We start from the raw sequence: 21,140 nt of genomic DNA, 5'->3' as shown, positions 1-21,140 counted from the left end.
TTCACATATTTTAGGATGATATTCTGTAATTTTGTATGGAGTAATAAATTGGTAGTCTCCACCTGAGTTCTCGTTTACTTCAGCTTTGTACAGCTTTGAAAATGAATACATCGAAAGAAGAATTCTTCGCTAAACGAATCTTATTTTAAAATTACTTACACACATGTATACAGATATCAATGAATATGATCAAATATAGATAGATTAAGCATGTTTTATTCTTAATCGAATTAAATTCTAATAGAATTTACTAAACTGTTTCTTTTCCTTATACTATTCAGGGGGTTTCCAACTATTTAATAGCCAGTTTAGCTGTTGCCGATTTAATGGTTGCAACACTTCCAATGCCAGTAGCCGCTATCTATGAAATCTCTGAAGATTGGTGGTTGGGTGAGTTACATTGTATTATATTTTACACATGAAATTTTAACTGTTCGATCAATCAAAGAGATCTATTCAATTTATGTTAGTTATTGAAAGTAAATGTCAAGTTATATTGACAGAAATAAGTTACATATAAGCAAAGATGGATAGTGGCTAACAGTAGAAACCAGAATGAGCGTTTCATCCCATTTGAGACTCGTCAGCTGGATATGCCTGAATCTCGAATCCAACACCGTTCACTTCAAACACCATCGCGTTAGCCACTTAGCCACTGAGTAGTGATAGCAATTTGTTTATAATGCTTGGTAATTAAGGCAAAATCGAGGCAGTTCTCACAGGATTCACATATGCCAATAAGAGGCTGATTAGAGTTTAAAATGCAAGACAGTAATTTTAAAAGCAAAAAATCGATAATAATCAAGTAAAAGTGCAGAAAAGAAAAACGAAGAAAAACAAAAACGACAACCAGAATCATATCCAATAAGGGAATTAGGGCCAAGGTAGGGTGAGAGGTTGAACAAATCGTTTCTGCACGCAAAGTTCAGGCTATATTTCATAGATTACCAATGCCTCAGCAGTGCATAAAATATTGATTCGATCCCCCTTCGATCCGGTTCCTTTGACTCTGTAGATTACTTTAAAAGAAGCGTCTTTTGGAGCGGTGTGTCCACAGTTAATTTAATACTCCTGTATCGGACTAGTAATCTTTTAACATTCTTCTTTTAAGAGCCAAACCAGATAGTGTTCCGAGGTGCGTTTGAAAAGTGACCGCTTTGTGCGGCCTATGTAACATGCCCCACATGGGCAAGTAAATTTATAGATACACATTGATATGGCCCAAAGCGAGAGTTTATCCTTAACACACCCCAGAATGGTAGGCCGGCTAGAGAAAACAATTCTAAGCTTAGCTGCGTAGAATGTTTTATTCAAAGATTTTGAAATCCGTTTATTCAGCAGCCCTGTCTCCTTTAAACTCCATATTCATAAACAACGTTTTCTTCTGTACTGTCGAAGCTTTTTTCTGATGTTTTAATGTTTCTGTCATTTAAAATATTAATCATGGCAATGAATAATTAGTTATCTTTACTTGATTTATTGTTTACAGGACTAAATAAGGAATAATTATTGTTAAGTAACATACATAGAAATAACTATTCAGATTCTATTAATAATTATATTCTATCATTGAACTGAAAAAATTAACTTACTACTTCCCTGTTGACACTATAAACGTGACTGAAACAATTCTACTAGAGTTTAGGAACATGACTTTTTGGCTAGTCGTTAATTGACATATATACCATATACTCGTAACATTACAGATTATTTATAAGTGTATGTAGTTAATTGTTGATATTGTAAGAAATTATTTAACTGTTTATGATTATCACACGTTTCGTAACTATTAGAAGTTATTTAAGAATGAAGAATTCGTAGGCGTTGTTCATTTCAAAGATTACATTTAGAAAACCTTTATTGGCTTAGTTAGTAACAGACATCCTATGAATCATTTGAATATCCATCTATCCATCTATCCGTGTTTGTAGATAACTACTGATGAGCAAAAATTAAACGAAAACAAAATGACTGCTCAATGTCACTCGGTTACGACTTCATGAAACAGGTTGTTTTGTAGGTTCTATCAGTCACCAGTGAAAACCACATGACACTAGACAGCTATTTCATCCTAGAACTCAAAACGATGAATCAAATTTAGACCTTCATATAGTGTAGCATGAAACAACTATCACATATTCTATGCTTTTTAATGATATTTCAGATTCGTATTACAAACTAGCTTTAATCATTAGTTAAAATGATGCCAAAAATATAACAACAAAAAATACAATTTACTTTACCGTTTATCAAACAGTAATAAAAGATTGGCTGGGGTACGACATTAACACCGTTAGATGAAGACTCAGTGGTTCAGAGGTTAAGCGTTCGCGCGCAAGACAGTAAGCCCTGGGTTCGAATCCCGTGGATGCGTACTGCTGATAAGTTCCACAATAGGACGAGATGGCCGTCCAGTGCTTCCAGGTTTTCAATGTTGGTCTAACATCAATTGATTCATGATCTCAATCAAAAACATAATTAATCTCCACAACCCCATACTGATGAAAAGATTAATAGTTATTTAAAATTATGCATATAATAAAATACATGGATTATTATTATTTTTTAAGTCTTTTTGATAATGTAATAATGTATTTGACCTCATTAGCTTGAAAACAATGTTGACGAATCCATTTTTTATAGCTGCGAATTAAGTGTCAAGGATACTTTAGTTTTATATCTCATTTCGATATAAAATTGATATTGTTCCCGGAGATTACATTTTTATACTTCTCTCTCTCTCTCTCTCGCTATATATATGAATATATATGATTTTGTAAGCTTATATATATGTACTTGATAAATTTTTACAGGACGTTTCGTGGAAAAGCCTGAATTAATCCATGTTTACATTAGGGTACTGGATAAAGTTTATTGTATGGTGGAATATCTTCTGTGAGTGGTCCCGGGTTCGTATCCCGGCTGGGGGAGAATATCTTAGTTCCACCTAATGTTTTCATTAGGATTAGAACCAACTTATTAAGATAGGCAAACACCCATTCAAGTAGCTGACACATCTTGTGATTGAACACTTAAACACCGAGTTTCTAGACATCGAAAGTCTCTAGAATATATACTAAAATTGATAAAGGTTTGATGGGTGTCCAGTTTATATAACATAAACATAATATTTTGTCTTCCAGAATTTTCCTAGAAGCTTCCAAAAGAGCGCTGGATAATAAGAGTATCATCAGCATTTTCACTGATTGTGAAAACTTTTAACAGGGATTACTTAGGGCTTTGAAATTAACCCGAAATACAAAAGGGAAGTGATCCTTTCAGCTGTAAATGCCTGGACAACTAATAAGATGATATATATTATTAAATGTGGTTAAAATTGTGCGATACTTCGTATCCATCAACTTGGTTAGAGCGCTGGACACTCGCTTTTCGTTCTCTCAATTTGGTAAACAACACCCCTACTTCGAGAAGGCAGTGAGTAGGACTACCCTGGTAGTGGCTGATACGCGTTTCCATGTGAGAGCATTTCGAGAGGGAGAGCTAACCCTTCCCATCCTTGGCCTTGCCAGGGCATTTGAGGGCATATTACTGATTACTACTCAATGATTAACTAACGTACTGAAATGTAGATTTTTTTATAACTAGTCAACCGTTCATAAACGTGATACACCTTAAGATTTATTGTTCTATAAATGTCTATAAAAATAGTGACTGTATGAAATGAATGTTGATAACATTTTCAATTTGAATTTAATTAGTAGTAGATTATGTTTAAAATAAGTTTTTCTTTTAAGTTGAAAAGAGCAAAAATTAGATAAAATGATTTCATATTATCAGAAGGGGTTTAGTGGAGATTTTAGTAATTTTATAGAGTTGAGATCATAAGTCAATTGAGGCTAGACCATCATGGAAAACCTAGAAGCACAGGATGGCCGTTTCGTCCTATTGTGGGACTCCTCAGCAGCGCGCGCTCACAATCCCACCTCGCAAGATTAGAACCCAGGACATACCAGTCTCGCACCAGAGCACTTAACCGATAGACCACTGAGTCGGCATTTTAGTGAGAAGCAGTAACCGGTGGAGTTCAACCAGGTCTGTTGGGAGATATCAACTCACTGATGATATTGGTGAATGGTTGCTCAATTTCGTGATTTCAAATATTTGTTCTTGATCTTTTCAAGATTTTAAAAAGAACTATATGTATAGGGAAATTTGTAAAATGAATCTATTGAAGAAAAATCTGAAAACCTAATATTATTGAAAGAAATATCATTGTGATCCAACAGACTAAAACAAGTTATAAATGGAAATTTTATTGATAAATATGAATCTATAAGAGAATAAAAAGAGATTACATCATAAGATGTTCCGAGAGTTCAAGCAGCAAAAGGTCACACAATGATTTAGAAGTTAAAGAAAAACGAGGGATAAGATATGTTTTTCAGTTTCTTCTACTTTTCTCTAATCTGTCGATAAAATGTACTACATTCTCTTGGTATTTGAAAAAAATTTCTTCCCTTTCAGTTTCCGAATTACGCTCGTTATCCAGATTCATATCCTTAAATAAATATTAGTAATACTTGACTCTCTAGAAGTCATTTATTTATTTACACTTACTAGATATTCATATCTGATCATCACTGAAAGATAAGATATACTTAACGTTGGTCAATACTCCATGATCAATCAGTTGTAAATGTCTCAATTAAGAAGGAAGTCAATCGTAGTCCAGATAGGTCAGTGGTTACATCTCAGACTTTGAAATTAAATGACTTAAGTTCATCTCCCACAATCAGTAGTAGTTCCCTTAAGCTTACAGATGCTCCTTGTTGACTAGTCCTGACTAACACAGAACCTAGGTCAGACAGGTTTTCCTGTCGACAAGTATCAACCACATAACATTGCTAGTTATTACATAACCTGTCAATCTGATGATTAATTGTTCAAAATTGTTTAATAAGTAATACTAATACCCTATTTACCTTTATATTTTATTTCCTTCTTTCCTCTCTCATTGGTGTTCTATAAATACTTCGAATCTGTAGTTTACATCACGAACTGACTTTGGATAGACAAAGACTATAGACCAGACGGATAGTAAGTTCAACTTAGCATATGACTACTCATTTGTACAAAGTCACGATCACAACAGGCATTAAATCGAGGACTTACACCATCGCTTGATAAGCATTGATTATTATTGTTCATTGTAAAACATCAGATAGAGTAAAGCTCTGACAAAAAGCACATCGAAAATAACCGCTTCATCATTTTAATCATCTTACCATGTGTTATAACGTATGAACTCGTAATATATATGAACGTGAAATTAGAGAGGAGTGGATTTTACTGATCGGACGCAAATGATACTTGAAATCGTACGAGCAGTCTTGAGTGCGTATCGGCCCTGCTTTCTGCCTAGCCCAGCCAGTTAAGTCCAGAACACAAATAACAGCCTCAGCAATATGAATCATTATTCACAAGCAAACTGGGTTTATATACTAACCAAACAGACCACATTATTCCAAAAAATAGAAAAATAACATTTGTACAATAATTGGCCAATGTGGCTGTGGATAGGGGGAAAGTAATCAATAATAATAGTTCAAAGGTCAAAATAAAGGTTATGATAAGAGGAACACGAATACGATTAGGTCAGTTATTTAACAACTATACAATAGGGAATAGGCATATTACATTTGTCCATAAATAGACCTCAGATTTACCATTCATAATTCGCCAGGGGATATAACACCTCTCCTTTTTGAGAAATCCGGAGTTGATATCCGGATTTTAAATTTCTCGAATTCCTCCTCCCCCACGAAAGACTGTTGGATCCTCATATAGCCAAGTTACTATTAATGCGATATGTTTGTCATGTTTGTCACATTTAACAGGGAATCCATTAGAACTGACGAGATCATGAGGATCGACATTTGATTTGACATTTGGTCACCAGCGCCTGATTCTTCTGGAACAATTTCCTTGAATTTATTCGGAACCTCATTAGTAGATAATGAATCATAATCAGTATCTATGAAAATCATATTGGATTCTTGATTATCATTTAATGCATCTGACACTTTTACCCCATTTTTATAAGAGATTTCAACAGGAACATATGAATCATCAAAATAATCTAAATCTGGTAGAACAATTAGAGAATTTTGATCATTAGATTCATTAGAAACATTTTTCGTATCATGACTAGTTTCATTTGGCGCCACTGTATTCAATATACTGCTCGATTTGTTTCCCGTTTCTTCGTGGGCGAGTACTGCAGCAATTTCATGAGCATTTAGCAAGACATTGTCTTTCTGTAAACAGGTTGATCCACTGTTTGCACGTCCGTTTTCGGGGTTAATAGGACTTGGACCGTGTATAGGGCGTGTCTCTGAAACAGACAGTACCGGACTACTGGGCTGATCATGTAGGACTGCTACTGCTGCATTTAAATTACTGTTTTTCGCGGATTCATTGAGGCTTTCCTCTGCATATTCATTTGTTCTGCAATCGATTTCCAGTTCTGTACGCAATTTGGAAATCAATGCGTCAACTTCCGTTGCACCCCCAAAGCATGGGTGATTCAGCAGCTTCGCGTGTAACTTGTCAATGAAATCCAACTGACTCTTTTTAAAACGCTGCTCTTGTCTCTGGACTAGCAACTGAAATTGATCGGAAGTTAAAGCCTTTTTTTTACCCCGTCGCCAGTTGTTATAACGTATGGGTGCCTGTTTGATATATCGATTGCTTGCGTGTGTCCATAAATAGACCTCAGATTTACCATTCATAATTCGCCAGGGGATATAACACCATGAATATTTAACAGTGGAGTTTTTTTTACTTTACTGAAACGATTCCCCGGAGAGACAAATTTCTACTCGATCATTATATACTAAACATTTGGAAATATACATTATGAAAATAATAATAATAATGCAAATAATGGAATTCCTTTTTTCCCCCTTTCTTTCTCTTTGCATATATATATGTATATATGTCAGACGGCAAAAATAGAATTAAGAAAAAAAGCACATTAGAAAGCATAGGTTGCGAATAAAAAGACATTAACTATAAAAAAAGTCTAGTCTATAAAAGAATAATTCTATTCTCCCAATTTTATTACTTAGAAACAGTGTAAAGGCAATAATTTAGTCTCATGGTTAACATTAGAGAATGATCTTATCTAAATAACTACTCCAAAGAGGGAATCTTTGGACAGCGGTTTCCCTTTGGCATGGTGTTCCTCTTCAGTGAGCGTCAACAAACTTACCACCGCAGATCAAACTCAAGACCTTCGATTTCACAAACAAACGCATGCGAGGCAGTTACAGACTAAGTACATTGGAAAATGGTTGCACGATATTACTGACTGCCTAAAGCCAAACAAATATACCGGTGGAAGCTGATTTAATAGTTTATAGGTTAGGCGTTTGCGTCATAAATCGAAGGTCCTGTGTTTGGTCTTTGGTGGTATAGTCATGAATGCGCACTGTTGAAGAATCCCATACCAGAAGGAAACGGTTGTCCAATCATTCCTAGTTTTCAAAGGTTATTTAACTAAGATCAGTCTGTGATATTAACTATGAAATTGAAAAACAACCTCCATATAAACAACAATAGTGATAATTTAATAAATGACTGAGGTAGGTCATGTAGATCAAATTATATAAAAACATCATTTGTTACATATCACCTGTCTATCTATTTTTTTTTATTTATGCCCTAAAAATTATGTTTTTGTGAGAGTTTGTTTAGATTTTAGAGAGAGAGAATTGAAAGTAAATTTTTGGAATAAATTTTATTCGGTTAAATGTATTTGCTACTTATTTTATGGTCTATAAGTATTATAAATTGTTTCCAAAAGTTAACAATATGTTAAACGTAGATATATTGTGATTGCATTTTTAAAGAAAATGGAATACCCATTTGATAACTTGTTATGAAGGTCTGACGTCTGATTCAAACATTTTTTTAAAAAAAAGCTTAAGTATACTCCATACTTGTCTGAATGGAATTGTTTACGACAGTAAGTGGTATGTTGATTATAACTCTATAAGGTTTTGATTTGAGATTTCTGTAAACGTTACGGTATTGACCTTTGAACTCGTCAGATTTCACATCATTTGTCATTGTAGAAACAAACTTTTTCATATACATACGTGCAATTTGGACAAACATAAACCTTTTTCAAAAGGTTTTTTATCAATATGTGAGAGTCGATATGAGTTAGACCAGCATTGAAAACCTAGAAACATTTAACAGCCGTTTCGTCACAGTATGAGATTACTCAACAGTACACATCCATAATCCCACACACAGGGCGCAAACTCAAGACCTTCGGTCACGTGCGCGAACTCACCGTCGAACGCTTCCAGGTTTTAAATGGTAGTCTAGCTTACATCTACTCATGAATTCAATTATTAAAATTACTACAATCTCCACAAGTCCTCATCCTGATGAATAAATTGTAATGAAATGTATGGTGGTTGAATATAATTACCTGACTATTAGAAATACAAAATCATATCACAGTTCAGGCTTAGGCATAATGTTTGTTACTTCTATTCACTTTATTAAATCCAATATCAACTGTTTGGTGTTGTTTGGTGACATACACTTTATTTTTGAGATGACTCAAAATTTCATAAATGAATTTCAGACAAATTTTTAGTGACGGAATTTATGAAATCTATTATGAGGGCTTACAACTGTGTAAAAACTTTTAAACTATGGGTATATTCACTTGGTGTTGTTTGCTTGTATCTTCTCATTGTTGTTTAGGATTGCTATTAATGTCTCTTGATGGCATATGTGCATCCTGTGCTGACCACCTCGATATTGCCTTAAGTCACAAGCTTTATAAACAAAGATGGATAGTGGCTAGCAGTGAGATCCAGAAGACACGTTTCGTCCTATTTTTGGGACTCGTCGGCTGGATATGCCTGCATCCAAGAGTTGATATTCATCCCGAGACTCGAATCCAATACCATCTGCTTCAAGTGCCATCGTGTTATTCATTTAGCTACTGAAGTGGATTTGAATTGATTTTCATTCAATTAACTTTTAACTTTTTAAAGTGTTCTGCTAGCCTTCAGGTTGGAAATTGTAATGACCAATTAATGAATAGTCACTTAAAATATCGTCTAGTTCACATGAACACGTATAAACACGTAGACCAATAAAACTGAAATAAAATTCATTATTTAAAAAAGAATTGTCTGCTTTATTCCTAATTGTTTTTCTTCCTACACTATTCTTAGTGTTAAATTAAATTTTGTTTTGAATTCATTGTTGTTTTTGGTTCATTTTACTTGATAGACAATTATTATCGTTAATTAATTCATTGATGACCCAGTCAAAAGTAGTAACACAGATGAAATAATGGTAATCAAGTTAATTCACAAAGTCTAGAAGAAAAAAATCTTACGACATCTATTTGATTTTCAAATGTAGACACATTTCATTCCAATAGTTGAATTCATGAGTTGATGTAAGCTAGCACACTAATGAAAAACGTGGAAGCAATGGACGGCCGTTTCGTTCTAGTATTGTACTTTTCAGCAGTACACATCCACGATCCCGCATGTGAGATCTGAACACAGGACCTTCGGTCTCATGCGTAAATGCTTAACCTCTAGACTACTGAGGAGTTCTATACTAGGACGATACAACCGTTCAGTGTTTCCAGGTTTTCCATGATGTTCTAGCTTATTATTATTAGTGGCTTTATTCAATAATATATTTTCGGTACAATATAGAATTGTCAACACAAAGTATTTCAACAAGCTTTGTTTTCTTACTTCTTGACCGATCCTTGCGATAAATATTGAGTGGTCGCCAGTTAGACGTTAGCATTTCAAGAATCAACATTTGAATAATGTATATTCTTCTCTATGCATATTGCCAGCAACCATGGTATCTCTGATTAGGCTTTTTTTGTAAGTTGTACAGCGAACGGTCGTAAACGTTTTACAACCGTACCTGAATAGGTTATAAGACTAATAGGCATAATGATGTGTTAAAACAAATAAGAAAACAGATAACTTGTTGAAATATTCAGATGGCAAGAATAGGTAACCCAAATATTCATGGAAGCCACCTGCATCAACTCATGAATTCAACTAATAAAATCACTACAATCTCCATAAATCAAATTCTGTTCCTTTTCATTCTAACTAAATGTTTAATTATTTTATTAGTTGAAAACATGGGTCAATTGAAGCTAGACCACCATGGCAAACCTAGAAGAACTGGATGGCTATTTCATCCTATTGCAGGACTCTTCAGCAGGGCGAATCCACGATCCCGCTTCGTGAGATTTGAACTCAGGACTTGATAGACAAACATTATCGTTGAATAATTCATTCATGACCCAGTCAAAAGTAGTAACACAGAGTAAATGATGTTAATCAAGTTGATTTATGAAGTCTAGAAGAAAAAAATTGGATACTTTCAACAAAATCTTACAACATCTAATTGATTTTCAAATGTAGACAGTTTTCATTCTAATAGTTGAATTCATGAGTTGATGTAAGCTAGAACACTAATGAAAACATGGAAGCAGTAGACAACCGTTTCGTCCTATTGTGGGACTCCTCAGCAGGGATCATCCACGACCACGCCTCGCGAGATTCGAACTCAGAACCTATCGATATCGCGTGCGAACGCTTAATCTCTAGACCACTGAGCTAGCCAGCATCCAACGATGTTAATGTCTAACTTCAACAAATCCACAAAATTGTTTATTTGTTCATTTTTATTCACATCAAAATGTTTAATTTAATTTTTTTGTTGTTGTTGAAAATTCTATTAGTTAAATTGTTACATTCACATTTAATTTAATTTCATTCCAAATTGTATTACAACAGATAGTTAGTTTCCATGCAATTAATTATTATTTTAATAATAATAATAGAATTACAATTATACATATAGAACAAATGGATAGATAGTAATTTCAATAGACTGTTAATTAAGAATTATATCCATATGGTATTTTAATTATGTAAAGAAAAACACAATGGATTGTAATGGAGCAAAAAATAAAAAAAATAAACACACACACATACATACACACGCACACACATACACACATACACATACACGTAAGTAACCTAGGGTAAAATGTTTTGTAATAATTTTCATTACAAATTCTTTCATATTAGGTAGTTTACTATTAGAAAGATACAAATGCAGCATTTGTATACATTTCATGAAATTCGTTTTATTATCAGAAAGGGTTTTTTGGTGGAGATTTAGTATTATCATAGTTGAAAGCGTGAGTCAATTGATGCTAGTCTACCAGGGAAAACCTGTAAGCACTGAACGGCCGTTTCGTCCTATTGTGGGACTCCTCATCAGGGCGCATCCACGATCACACCTCGCGAAATTCGAACCCACAACCTACCAGTCTCACGCCAGAGCACTTAACCAATAGACCACTGAGCCGGCATCCCATGGTGTTTACGTCTAACTCCATCCAATCCACGAAGTTGAGCAACCGTTCACCAATTGTCTTCAGTGAGTTCCTATCTCACAACAGATGTGGTTAGAACTCCACTGGTCACTGCTTCCACCACACACTTCTGAGAAGTCACACAATAGAACGAAACGGCCGTCCAGTGTTTCCAGGTTTTCCATGGTGGTCTAGCTTCAATTGACTCACGCTTTTAACTATGAAAATTTGTTTTAGTTTTTGAAAGATTTTGTTCATTGGTTTTTATGAGAATTCAATCCTTCATTTGATTATGTTGAATAGATATAAGGTTTTCAGAACAGAAATCCTTTTTTATCACTTTAGAAATTAAGAAATAATGAGCAAAATGTGATTTTGTTTTCTTTGATAGCTTGGAATCATTCAGTAGTATGTATTTGCGGTTCTTGAAGGAATGACACATGGGTTTTTTAAATTTGAATGCTCATTATATAAGTTAGGTTAACTGTTCATTTATTTATAGTATTCATTAACACCTGAGTAAAGGTATAGTTTAGAAGTGGAAAATGTTTTCATAAAACCACCAAAACGTTACATTTTTCCATTATAAAATAGTAATTACCAATGGTAATTTTTTTGAGAATAATGAAACATTCATTTCTGACTTCCAAAACTGTTGTTTTTAAAGGAACAGAATCAGTCTCCACAAAACCCTTTTGTGATAATGATCATATGCTCACTAGTGACTGGCTCCATGAGGTGATTCCTGGAGTTCTAGTGAGTATTCGTAGCCAGTGGAGCTAATCCATGTCAGGTAGAGATAGAAATCTACCTCAGTACAATGGAAGTTGGTCGAGCAATTTCATGGATTGGTTGAGGTTAGACATTAACACCGTTGGATACCGGCTCATTTAACTATCAGTTAAATGCTCTGGCGCGAGACTGGTAGGTCCTGGGTTCGAATCTCTCGAGGCGGGATCGTGGATGCGCACTGCTAAGGAGTCCCACAAAAGGACAAAACGGCCGTCCAGTGCTTCCAGGTTTTCCATAGTGGTCTAGCTTCAATCGACTCATGATCTTAACTATATAGAATTAATAGAGGTTATTTAAGCGAATAAGCTTTTAATACTTCATTGTACATCATATTTATACTTAATCATTGACCGTTCATTATTCTATCTTACTGTAAGCTATTTCTAGTTATATAAAAATAGATTTATGTAATAAACAATATTGATACAATAAATACAGATTTTTTTAATAGTTGAATTTATGTGTCGATGTATAGTAAACTACCATTGAAAATCTGGAAACGTTGGACAGTCGTCTCGTCCTAGTATGAGACTCTTCAACAACGTGTATCAACGATCCCACATGTAGAACTCCGACTTGGGATCTTCGGTCGTGTGTGCGAACTCATTGTCGAATTCTTCCAGGTTTTCAACGGTAGTCTAACTTACATCAACTCATGAATTCAACTATTAAAATCACTACAATTTCCACAAACCCTCATTCTAAAATAAAGATCTATCTCAATAATTAACATACTCATATAGGAAAGTCAACTAGATTGATGAATCAAGTTTTATTTGTATTTAGTGCAGAAAATGGAACATGCTAGGAAAAATATAACTCAGTTTTTTTTTAAAAAAAAACAAAAGAACATAACAACACATTAAAGATTCAAACAACTAATCCTGTTAACAGACAAATCTTATAATGAAGATAATGAAACTGTTAACTGTGATCTGTTTGACAGTTAGTAGAGTTGGCAAAGATAATAGTCATGCAAAAACAATGATCAAAACAAATGCAAATGAGAATAAAGAATAAGTTTTTGTTTTACTTCATGGTTAAAGAAAAGAAGAGACTGTGTTTACGCGATTAACGTTTCAGTAATATTAGTAGTAGTAGTAGTAGCAATAGTAGCAGTAGTAGTAGTAGTAGCAGTAGTAGTAGCAATAGCGGTAGTAGTAGTAATATCGTTGTAACAATTTTTAATGGGAACAAGGGATATTGAAGAAAACAATAGAGAGACATGAGATCGCTTGATCTTTTTTCCCTTATAACTAAACTGTAACTTATTTTAACAACAATAATAATAAAGATAAGGCAAGTTTTATATGACAAATTAGTGAAATATTTTTTTTGATAAGCTTGATTTATGTAAAATTGTTATCATATTGGATTATGCTAATCACACTTTGTTAATATCGTTTTTATGTATGTATTAAGATGACAGATACTAAGCTAAGTTGAAATGTATATCTGACTAATCTGTTTTCAGTTTTATGCTTGAGTTTTATTTTATCATTCCATCTTATATATGGAATCGTAGTGAACGAGAACACAAGTGGGTACAATCGAGTGTAACTCAACATAAAGTTACAGAACGTCTTAGTTAAATCTGAGAACTATATAGTATATACTTCATTTACATAATGTCAGTCATTCGTCTCAGACTTCACTGTTTCTTCATTTCCACACCGATCATTTTCTGTTCTCGTTCTCTTTTCTTTGATCTTCTTAACTTTCTGCTGCCAGACATTTCACTTTTGATTGCTGACACATACTACTTATATGTATTGACATCAGTAGCACACACCACAGAATAACAGATGTGAATTTAATTCCCAGAGCTTGTGGTTTTAAATATTTACACTATATTATTAGAAAGCATTTAAAATATAAACATATCTTTATCACTAGGTTATAACTGTTCGTGGCTGACGTTTTAAATGTTAGAAAAACTGTTATATTTCATCACTTCTATTCCATAGCATCAAAATATAGAACATTTGGATGTCTAGGATTCAAGCGGAATAATACACAATAATATAGAGATTGGTAACACGATATTTATACATGAGTTTTAATGTCTATTGGTGTTAATAATCGGCTTTCACAGGATAGTCATAGAGATGAAGTAGCCATTTAATGACATTATTAAATTTATGTTGTGTAATAGGTTTATATACATAAAACAACGATTTCAGTAACTGACTCGATACAGATGGTAAACTGTTAGACATTGATTTTGTCTTACTATACAATTACATAATAGTAACCCCCTTGGATTCCAGAACATTTTCATGATCATCTGAAAATTATTAAGAAGTATCAATGATGTAATTTAATCAATCAGTCAAATCAAAAATTAGCGATTTCAATCATGCTTATAAGTTGAAACGTTAAGGATGATTTTTATCATAGATTGGTATCAACAAGTGAAAGCTACTATGCAGTTGAATTCCTTTCTAAAGTTCATTGAATCTAACAGTATATTGCAAAAAAAGGTAATAAAATTTAGTCCTTGTTACATTTGCTTCTTGATTAACGTATAATACGATATCCAACTAACAACACTGGAACGTATACAAACCCACAGTTACAAATTCAGAAGACAGAAAAAAGTAGGAGAAGTGATTGTTGGGTAAGAATAAAATATGTACAGAAAATCATGGGTATTTATAAGAATTAGCATTTGTTATAACATCATTATAATTCAGCCAATTCTCAAAGAGGCAAATTATACCACTGTCCAACTATATTATGCCACGTTGATCTTTTAGAAAACTCCATCAGTTTTTGATTGAATGGAAACTCTTCGGCTCCTTTAGAGCCTCTAGGAGTTTTATTATGCTTCTCGAAAGCCATCCTAACAATTCTAAATACCAATAAAGAGATAATTCACATTCATATTGATGATGATATCAACATCTTATCCGTTATTTAAGTTAATAGCTCTCTAGTCTTAGTAGCTCAGCGTATAACGTGACTCTTTTCGAAATGAATTGAAATGGGTTGAAATCATTGTGAACTATAACTATGAGATGCCAGTACGTACAAATAATTCATTTCAAATAGGAGAAAATAACCTTTCTTCATTTCACTGCTAGCCACATCATATCTACTCTATAGAAATGTCAACAACATATCATTTCAAATAATATGATAGAATCTATTTCTTAAGTTTCTGTCAATAAAATAATATAATCATCGACTGATTTTATGAATGAACAATTCAAAACAAAAATATCTTGTCATATATCATACAATCAATTTTATCAAAACCCAAATAAATAACTACTCTTAAGTTTTTCCCAATGTACAATTACATATTAACAGTCAACTAAACTGATAATTTTTTATATATAGTTGAAATCATCAGTCGATTGAAGCTAGACCACCATGAAAAACCTAGAAGTACTGGACAGCCGTCTCGTCCTATTGTGGGACTACTCAGCAGTGCGCATCCACGATCCCGCCTCGCGAGATCGAACCCAGGACTAGTTCAACCAGGTCTATTTTGAGAGATATCAACTCACTGAATACATTGGTGGAATGGTTGCTCAACTTCATGGATTGGTTGAAGTTAGACATCAACACCGTTGGATGCCGACCAGCTCAGTGGTCTATCGGCTAATTGCTCGCGCGCGAGACTGGTAGGTCCTGGGTTCGAATCTCGTGAGGCGGGATCGTGGATGCGCACTGCTGAGGAGTCTAATAATAGAACGAAACGGCCGTCCAGTGCTTCCAGGTTTTCCATGGTGGTCTAGCTACAATTGACTCATGATTTCAACTACATCTATAAAAAATTACTTAAAAATCTCCACAAAAACCCCCTTAACTTGATAATGATTTTTAAGCTTAAATTCGTTAATTAGATTATTTCCTTAAACACATGTTCCATATTTTTTTTCTTTTAAAATACATGTTTCCAAGGTCATAATCCCACGGTTAAATCATGAATTTCATTTGTATCTATCTAAACAACCAAAAGGAGTGTTTCTTTTTAAAAATATTAATATGAAACAACTGTTCATTGTAATTGTTCATTCAAATTTACTCATGAACAGTGTAAGTGGAACAATGAAGCAATGCAGTATATATATATATATATGTCGGTATATTACCATACATCAAAGAAAAGTTTCTAAGGTCTTTCTATTATATTGCTTAAAAGAACAATAGATTTAAAATTTAAATACATTAGTACTTCAGTAATAAATATTCATTAAAGTTCAGTATACTTATTTAGTAATCAGTAGAAATAACTTTTAAGGACAATAATAATAATAATAGTATTACTAAGGTGAATAGTAGTATGTATCAGTAATATACAATCTCTCTCTCTCTCTATATCTATATATATATATATATATATAAACAATAGAAGAGTAGGCTTCAAGGTTGAAATTTGGGTAATAGTTAACTTGTTTTCTTAGCATAGTAAAAATCCAATGTTATATGAAATACCTGATCTGTTGATGTGTTCTTATACTTTTTCAACCAATGGAATATATATAACACTGTTGTTACAGTTATTGACTGTTAGCTATAGATAGCTTTTACATAATTGTCATCTAAAGATGCTTCAGCCCTATTTTACAAAATACAATAAATATATTGACTACTCTATGCAAGTGATACCTAATTACTTACTTACTCCTGTCACCCCTTGCGGGGGAGCGTAGGCCACCCATCGAAATTCTCCATACAAATCTGTTCTAGACAATCCTTTCCAGTTGTTTACAAGTGTTATTCATCCTTTTGATGTCTGCTTCTGATTCCCGACGCAATGTGTTCCTTGGTCTTATTCTTTTTAATTTCCCTTTATGATTTCAGGTAAGTGCTTGCCTTGTGATTAAGTTTGGTGCTTTCCGTAATGTATGTCTAATCTACCTCCAGTGTCTTTTCTTAATTTCCTCTTGATATGACAGTTGGTTTATTCTCTTCCACAGTAAGTTGTTGCTGATGGTATCTTGCCAATGGACATTGAACTCTCTCTGTAGAAAATTGTTGATAAATACCTGTATATGTCTGATGATGGTTGTAGTAGTTCTCCAAGTTTCAGCTTCGTACAGAAGGACGGTCTTGACGTTCGTATTGTATATTGTGACTTTGATATTGGTTGACAGTTATTTTGAGTTCTATATGCTCTTCAACCGTAGGAATGCTTCCCTTGCTTTGCCAATCCTTGCCTTGTATCAGACCCTCCTTTTCCATTGATGGTGCTTACTAGGTGTGTTAAAGTCCCTACTTCTCCCAAAGCTCCTCCATCAATTGAATCTGCTGCTACACTAGTTGTGTTCATCTACATTTGCTCATGTGTACGGGACAGAAGGGCCAGGTCATCTGCGAAGTCCAAATCTTATAACTGATTCAGAGCTGTCCATTGTATTTCGGGCTTTCCCTCCGACGTCGCGGTCTTCATAATCCAGTCAGCCACCAGAAGAAAGAGGAAGGGTGAGAGTAAGTAGGCTTGTATAACTTCGATCGTCACTTGGAATGCATTTGTAAGTTGTCCTCTACGCACGACATTGCGGTGTAGTCTATCGTATGAATTCTGTATGATGTCGACGATCTTCTCAGGTACACCATAGTGTCTAACAAGGTTCATAAGGTTCTCCTGTGCACGCTGTCAAATGTTTTCTCATAATCAAGGAAGTTCATGTATTGTGAGGAATTCCATTCAAATTATTGTTCTGTAGTGTCGCGATTTGGTCTGTACACGACCGATCCTTACGGAATCCAGCCTGTCAATATCGAAGCTAAGTGTTTGCTGAATCTTCCGTCTCGTTTAGAAACACTGTTGATGACTATTTAGTCTTCATATTTGCTCAGATCTACTTTCCTTTACATCGTGTCTCTTTAGCTTCAGTTCGATCTTAGCTACAACCAAGTGGTGATCTGAAGCTATATCAGCACCTCTACTGATTCTCAAATCTTTCATTGACATTCTCAATTTCCTAGTGGTGCAGATACAGTCGATTTCCTTCTTTGTTTTAAAGGATGCTCTGGTGATCCTGGATGCCTGAGACTCATACCCTATAAGTGCTTCGTGTGCTTCTTTGGACAGCATCAGGGCGACTTACCGAGTGTGTGGAGCACTTTCTTCTTCGTGACCCACGTACACCAGCATCTCTCCCGTATCTAGCCTTCACTGTTCAGCTTGAGTTTAGTAGGTTTCTCTGATTCTGGGTACTGCCAAGTTGTATCTCTTCATTTCCTTTGCTATTTGACTGACCCTCCTGGTCTCCCATGTTGTTCGGACCTTCCACATACTTATAAAAATTGTTGCTCTGGTTGTTAGAAGGTGCATCGGCCTCATGAATTCCGAAGATTTTCGGCTTTCACCATGAGGCGTCATAATTCTTCTGAATGAAGATTTTTCAACCCCCACATCGAAGTCTAAATTTTATATTCGAGTTAGCGTATTTTTCGGCAAGGTTATTTTCCACGCGATGGAGTTGCTAATTCGATGCCTAACCCTTCTCCTTTACCTCGGCCATCTACCGGCAGTAACTGTAGAGGAGCTACAGGCGGAGTTATCCAAATAATACATTAATCAAAAATACTGAATATAAATATTTTTATAACCTTTAGAGTATAAAAATCTTTTCCTGCTTCAAAACACTTCATTTGTAAAAATAAAATTGCCATATAGTCATTTACATCGTTAAAAATATCGTTGGAAGTTCTTAAGAAGTCAAACATTCTAACCTCTTTGTTTTGTATTACGATAAGATGTTCTTCATTAATTTAATTTGCTGGTAATCATTTCGGTAGTGGCTAGGCTGTCGAAAGTTTTCAGAGACTACAAATCACAAATATTTTCATTAACGTAGTAATTCAAAGTATCTCTTGAATTCAAATCATTCTAGAAGCCAGAACAGTCTTGACCAAAAAACTTCAAGAAATTATCTTTATAAATAATGCTGGAAATTTTGTAAATCCGTGGGATATTTTTCTCACCTTCGCTGAAAATTATAAGATCCCAATTCGGTGGCCACATTGCAACTTGGTCGATAGAATTCGATCTACACTATGAAGGACATGATATTCATGATATTGGTCACTATTCAGTGATCAGTCAATTGTAAATACATCTCAGTCCTACAGGGGTTCAGCTGTGGCGCGAACAGCTTAGTGGTTGTGTTTCTGATTGGGAAGCTTGTGAACACAGGGAGTCAGACTCCTCAAGATTACAGGCACAGCCCGCTGACGATAGCCGAATAGCATCATATAAAGATCCAGGGTTTCTTATTGATTGTCTATAACCGCCACTTTAAGCCCATTGTAATAAGTGGAAGTATGCATATAAATAAAAGCATTTTTTCCTACCATTTATGCTTTGTTAATTATTTAAAATATCCTGTCTGTCTCTATTTCTCAACAATAACAATTAGCAGTAATATAAAAAACTACTATTAATCATAATAGCTATTATTATTACTATTATTATTCGTGCTTACTTCATTTTCACATAAATAGTCGTCTATCCGTCTATTCGTCACTGTTATTTGTTACCTAATATCTGTGAAGCAATGGAACAAAAGAATCAACTTTTTACGATCATTTTATTGGGTTATTTATCATTACTTTTATTATTATTATTATCATTGTTATTACTATTGATTCTGCTAAAACAACCACTCTTGCTATGTAGTGTTGCTACGTACTTACTAACTTACTCCCGTTACTCCCAATGGAGCAAAGGCTGCCGACCAGCACTCTAAAACCCACTCTTTCCTGAGTCTTCCTTCCTAATTCTATCCAACTTTTGTTCATTCTTCTCATGTCTGTCTCCATTTCTCAGCGTAATGTGTTCTTTGGTCTTCCTCTTCTCCTTTGGCCTTCAGGATTCAATGTGAGGGCTTGTCTTGTGACGCAGTTGGGTGATTTCCTCAAAGTGTGGTAGTATTATTAACTATATAATTATTATGACAAATCAATTCATTCACTTTTGTTGTTGGCTTACTTTATTAAGTGACATTGGTTTTCTTAGACATCTAAACTCTATTTATTTCTAGACGAGCATTTACTGTCGTAAATTATTCTGTTTCAATGTTGTTTTTTTCCTAATTAATTAATTAATTACATCTGTCACCCATGTGAATGTACGCTCTTTCATAAAATTTTTACAGTCTATTATCATGTAGGTAATTATTATTCAACTCAATGAGTACCCTTGTGCACATGTTGATTTGTGTATTTTTTTTTGTTCTTCCATGTTCTATGAAGAAACATGCAAGGAATACTTACGTTATCTTTATTTCAGTGGTGAAGATCAGCGTTAATGTAAGATTGATTGTGAACACTAACGATCCGACATGAATGTCATCTAATCACTTTTTGAAAGCTTTTATGCAGACTTTTTAAATATTCCCAAGTTGAATCCATATGAAATGTGAATCTTGTCATGACGTTCTACTATTGTTTTACTAATAATTCACCAGTATAATCAATCATAAATACCTTATGTAAGTATTATCATTATTATCCTTATTATGAGAAGGGGTCATGTGAATTAGACCACTTATTATTATATACATTTATATGCAAAACAAAATAGAAATGAAAATCAATATTTCGGTGTTTGAACTCGAGTTATAAAACTGTGTTAACAAGTGATGTGTACTACTGACTAATAATAAGTAATTCAGTGATGATTCATTTTATTATTGTTTGTTAGAATCTTCCCATCGATGTGTTAGGACGACAACTGGTCAGTCTGTAATCGGCATATGTGCATACTGTGCGTATTGCCTCGATATAGCCGTAATTCACAAGCATTATAAGCAAAGATGGATAGTGGCTAGCAGTGGAATCCAGGACGCGCGTTTCGTCCTATTTGGGACTCGTCAGCTGGATGTACTGCTAGGCACTATCCATCTTTGCTTACCATGCTTGTGAATTAAGGATATATCGAGGAAATACGAAAAGTAGGAACATATGC

The 21,140-nt window shown here is 34.2% G+C and overlaps 1 protein-coding gene across 1 annotated transcript in view; it reads left to right on the top strand.

The window, feature by feature from the left end:
• Positions 1-326: 326 nt before the first annotated feature.
• Smp_149770 (putative g-protein coupled receptor fragment) overlaps positions 327-21,140 on the top strand; it is a gene marked incomplete at both ends in the record, with an annotated part of 36,374 nt that continues 15,560 nt past the window's right edge. Inside the window, 2 exons of the mRNA XM_018796584.1 lie at positions 327-390; positions 14,612-14,694. Coding sequence (XP_018651712.1) covers positions 327-390; positions 14,612-14,694 — 147 coding nt within the window. The remainder of the gene's footprint in view (positions 391-14,611; positions 14,695-21,140) is intronic.

Source organism: Schistosoma mansoni, chromosome 4 (assembly GCF_000237925.1).
Source record: "Schistosoma mansoni strain Puerto Rico chromosome 4, complete genome".
Taxonomy (NCBI): Eukaryota; Metazoa; Platyhelminthes; class Trematoda; order Strigeidida; family Schistosomatidae; genus Schistosoma; species Schistosoma mansoni.
This window is presented reverse-complemented; position numbering and strand designations above follow the sequence as displayed.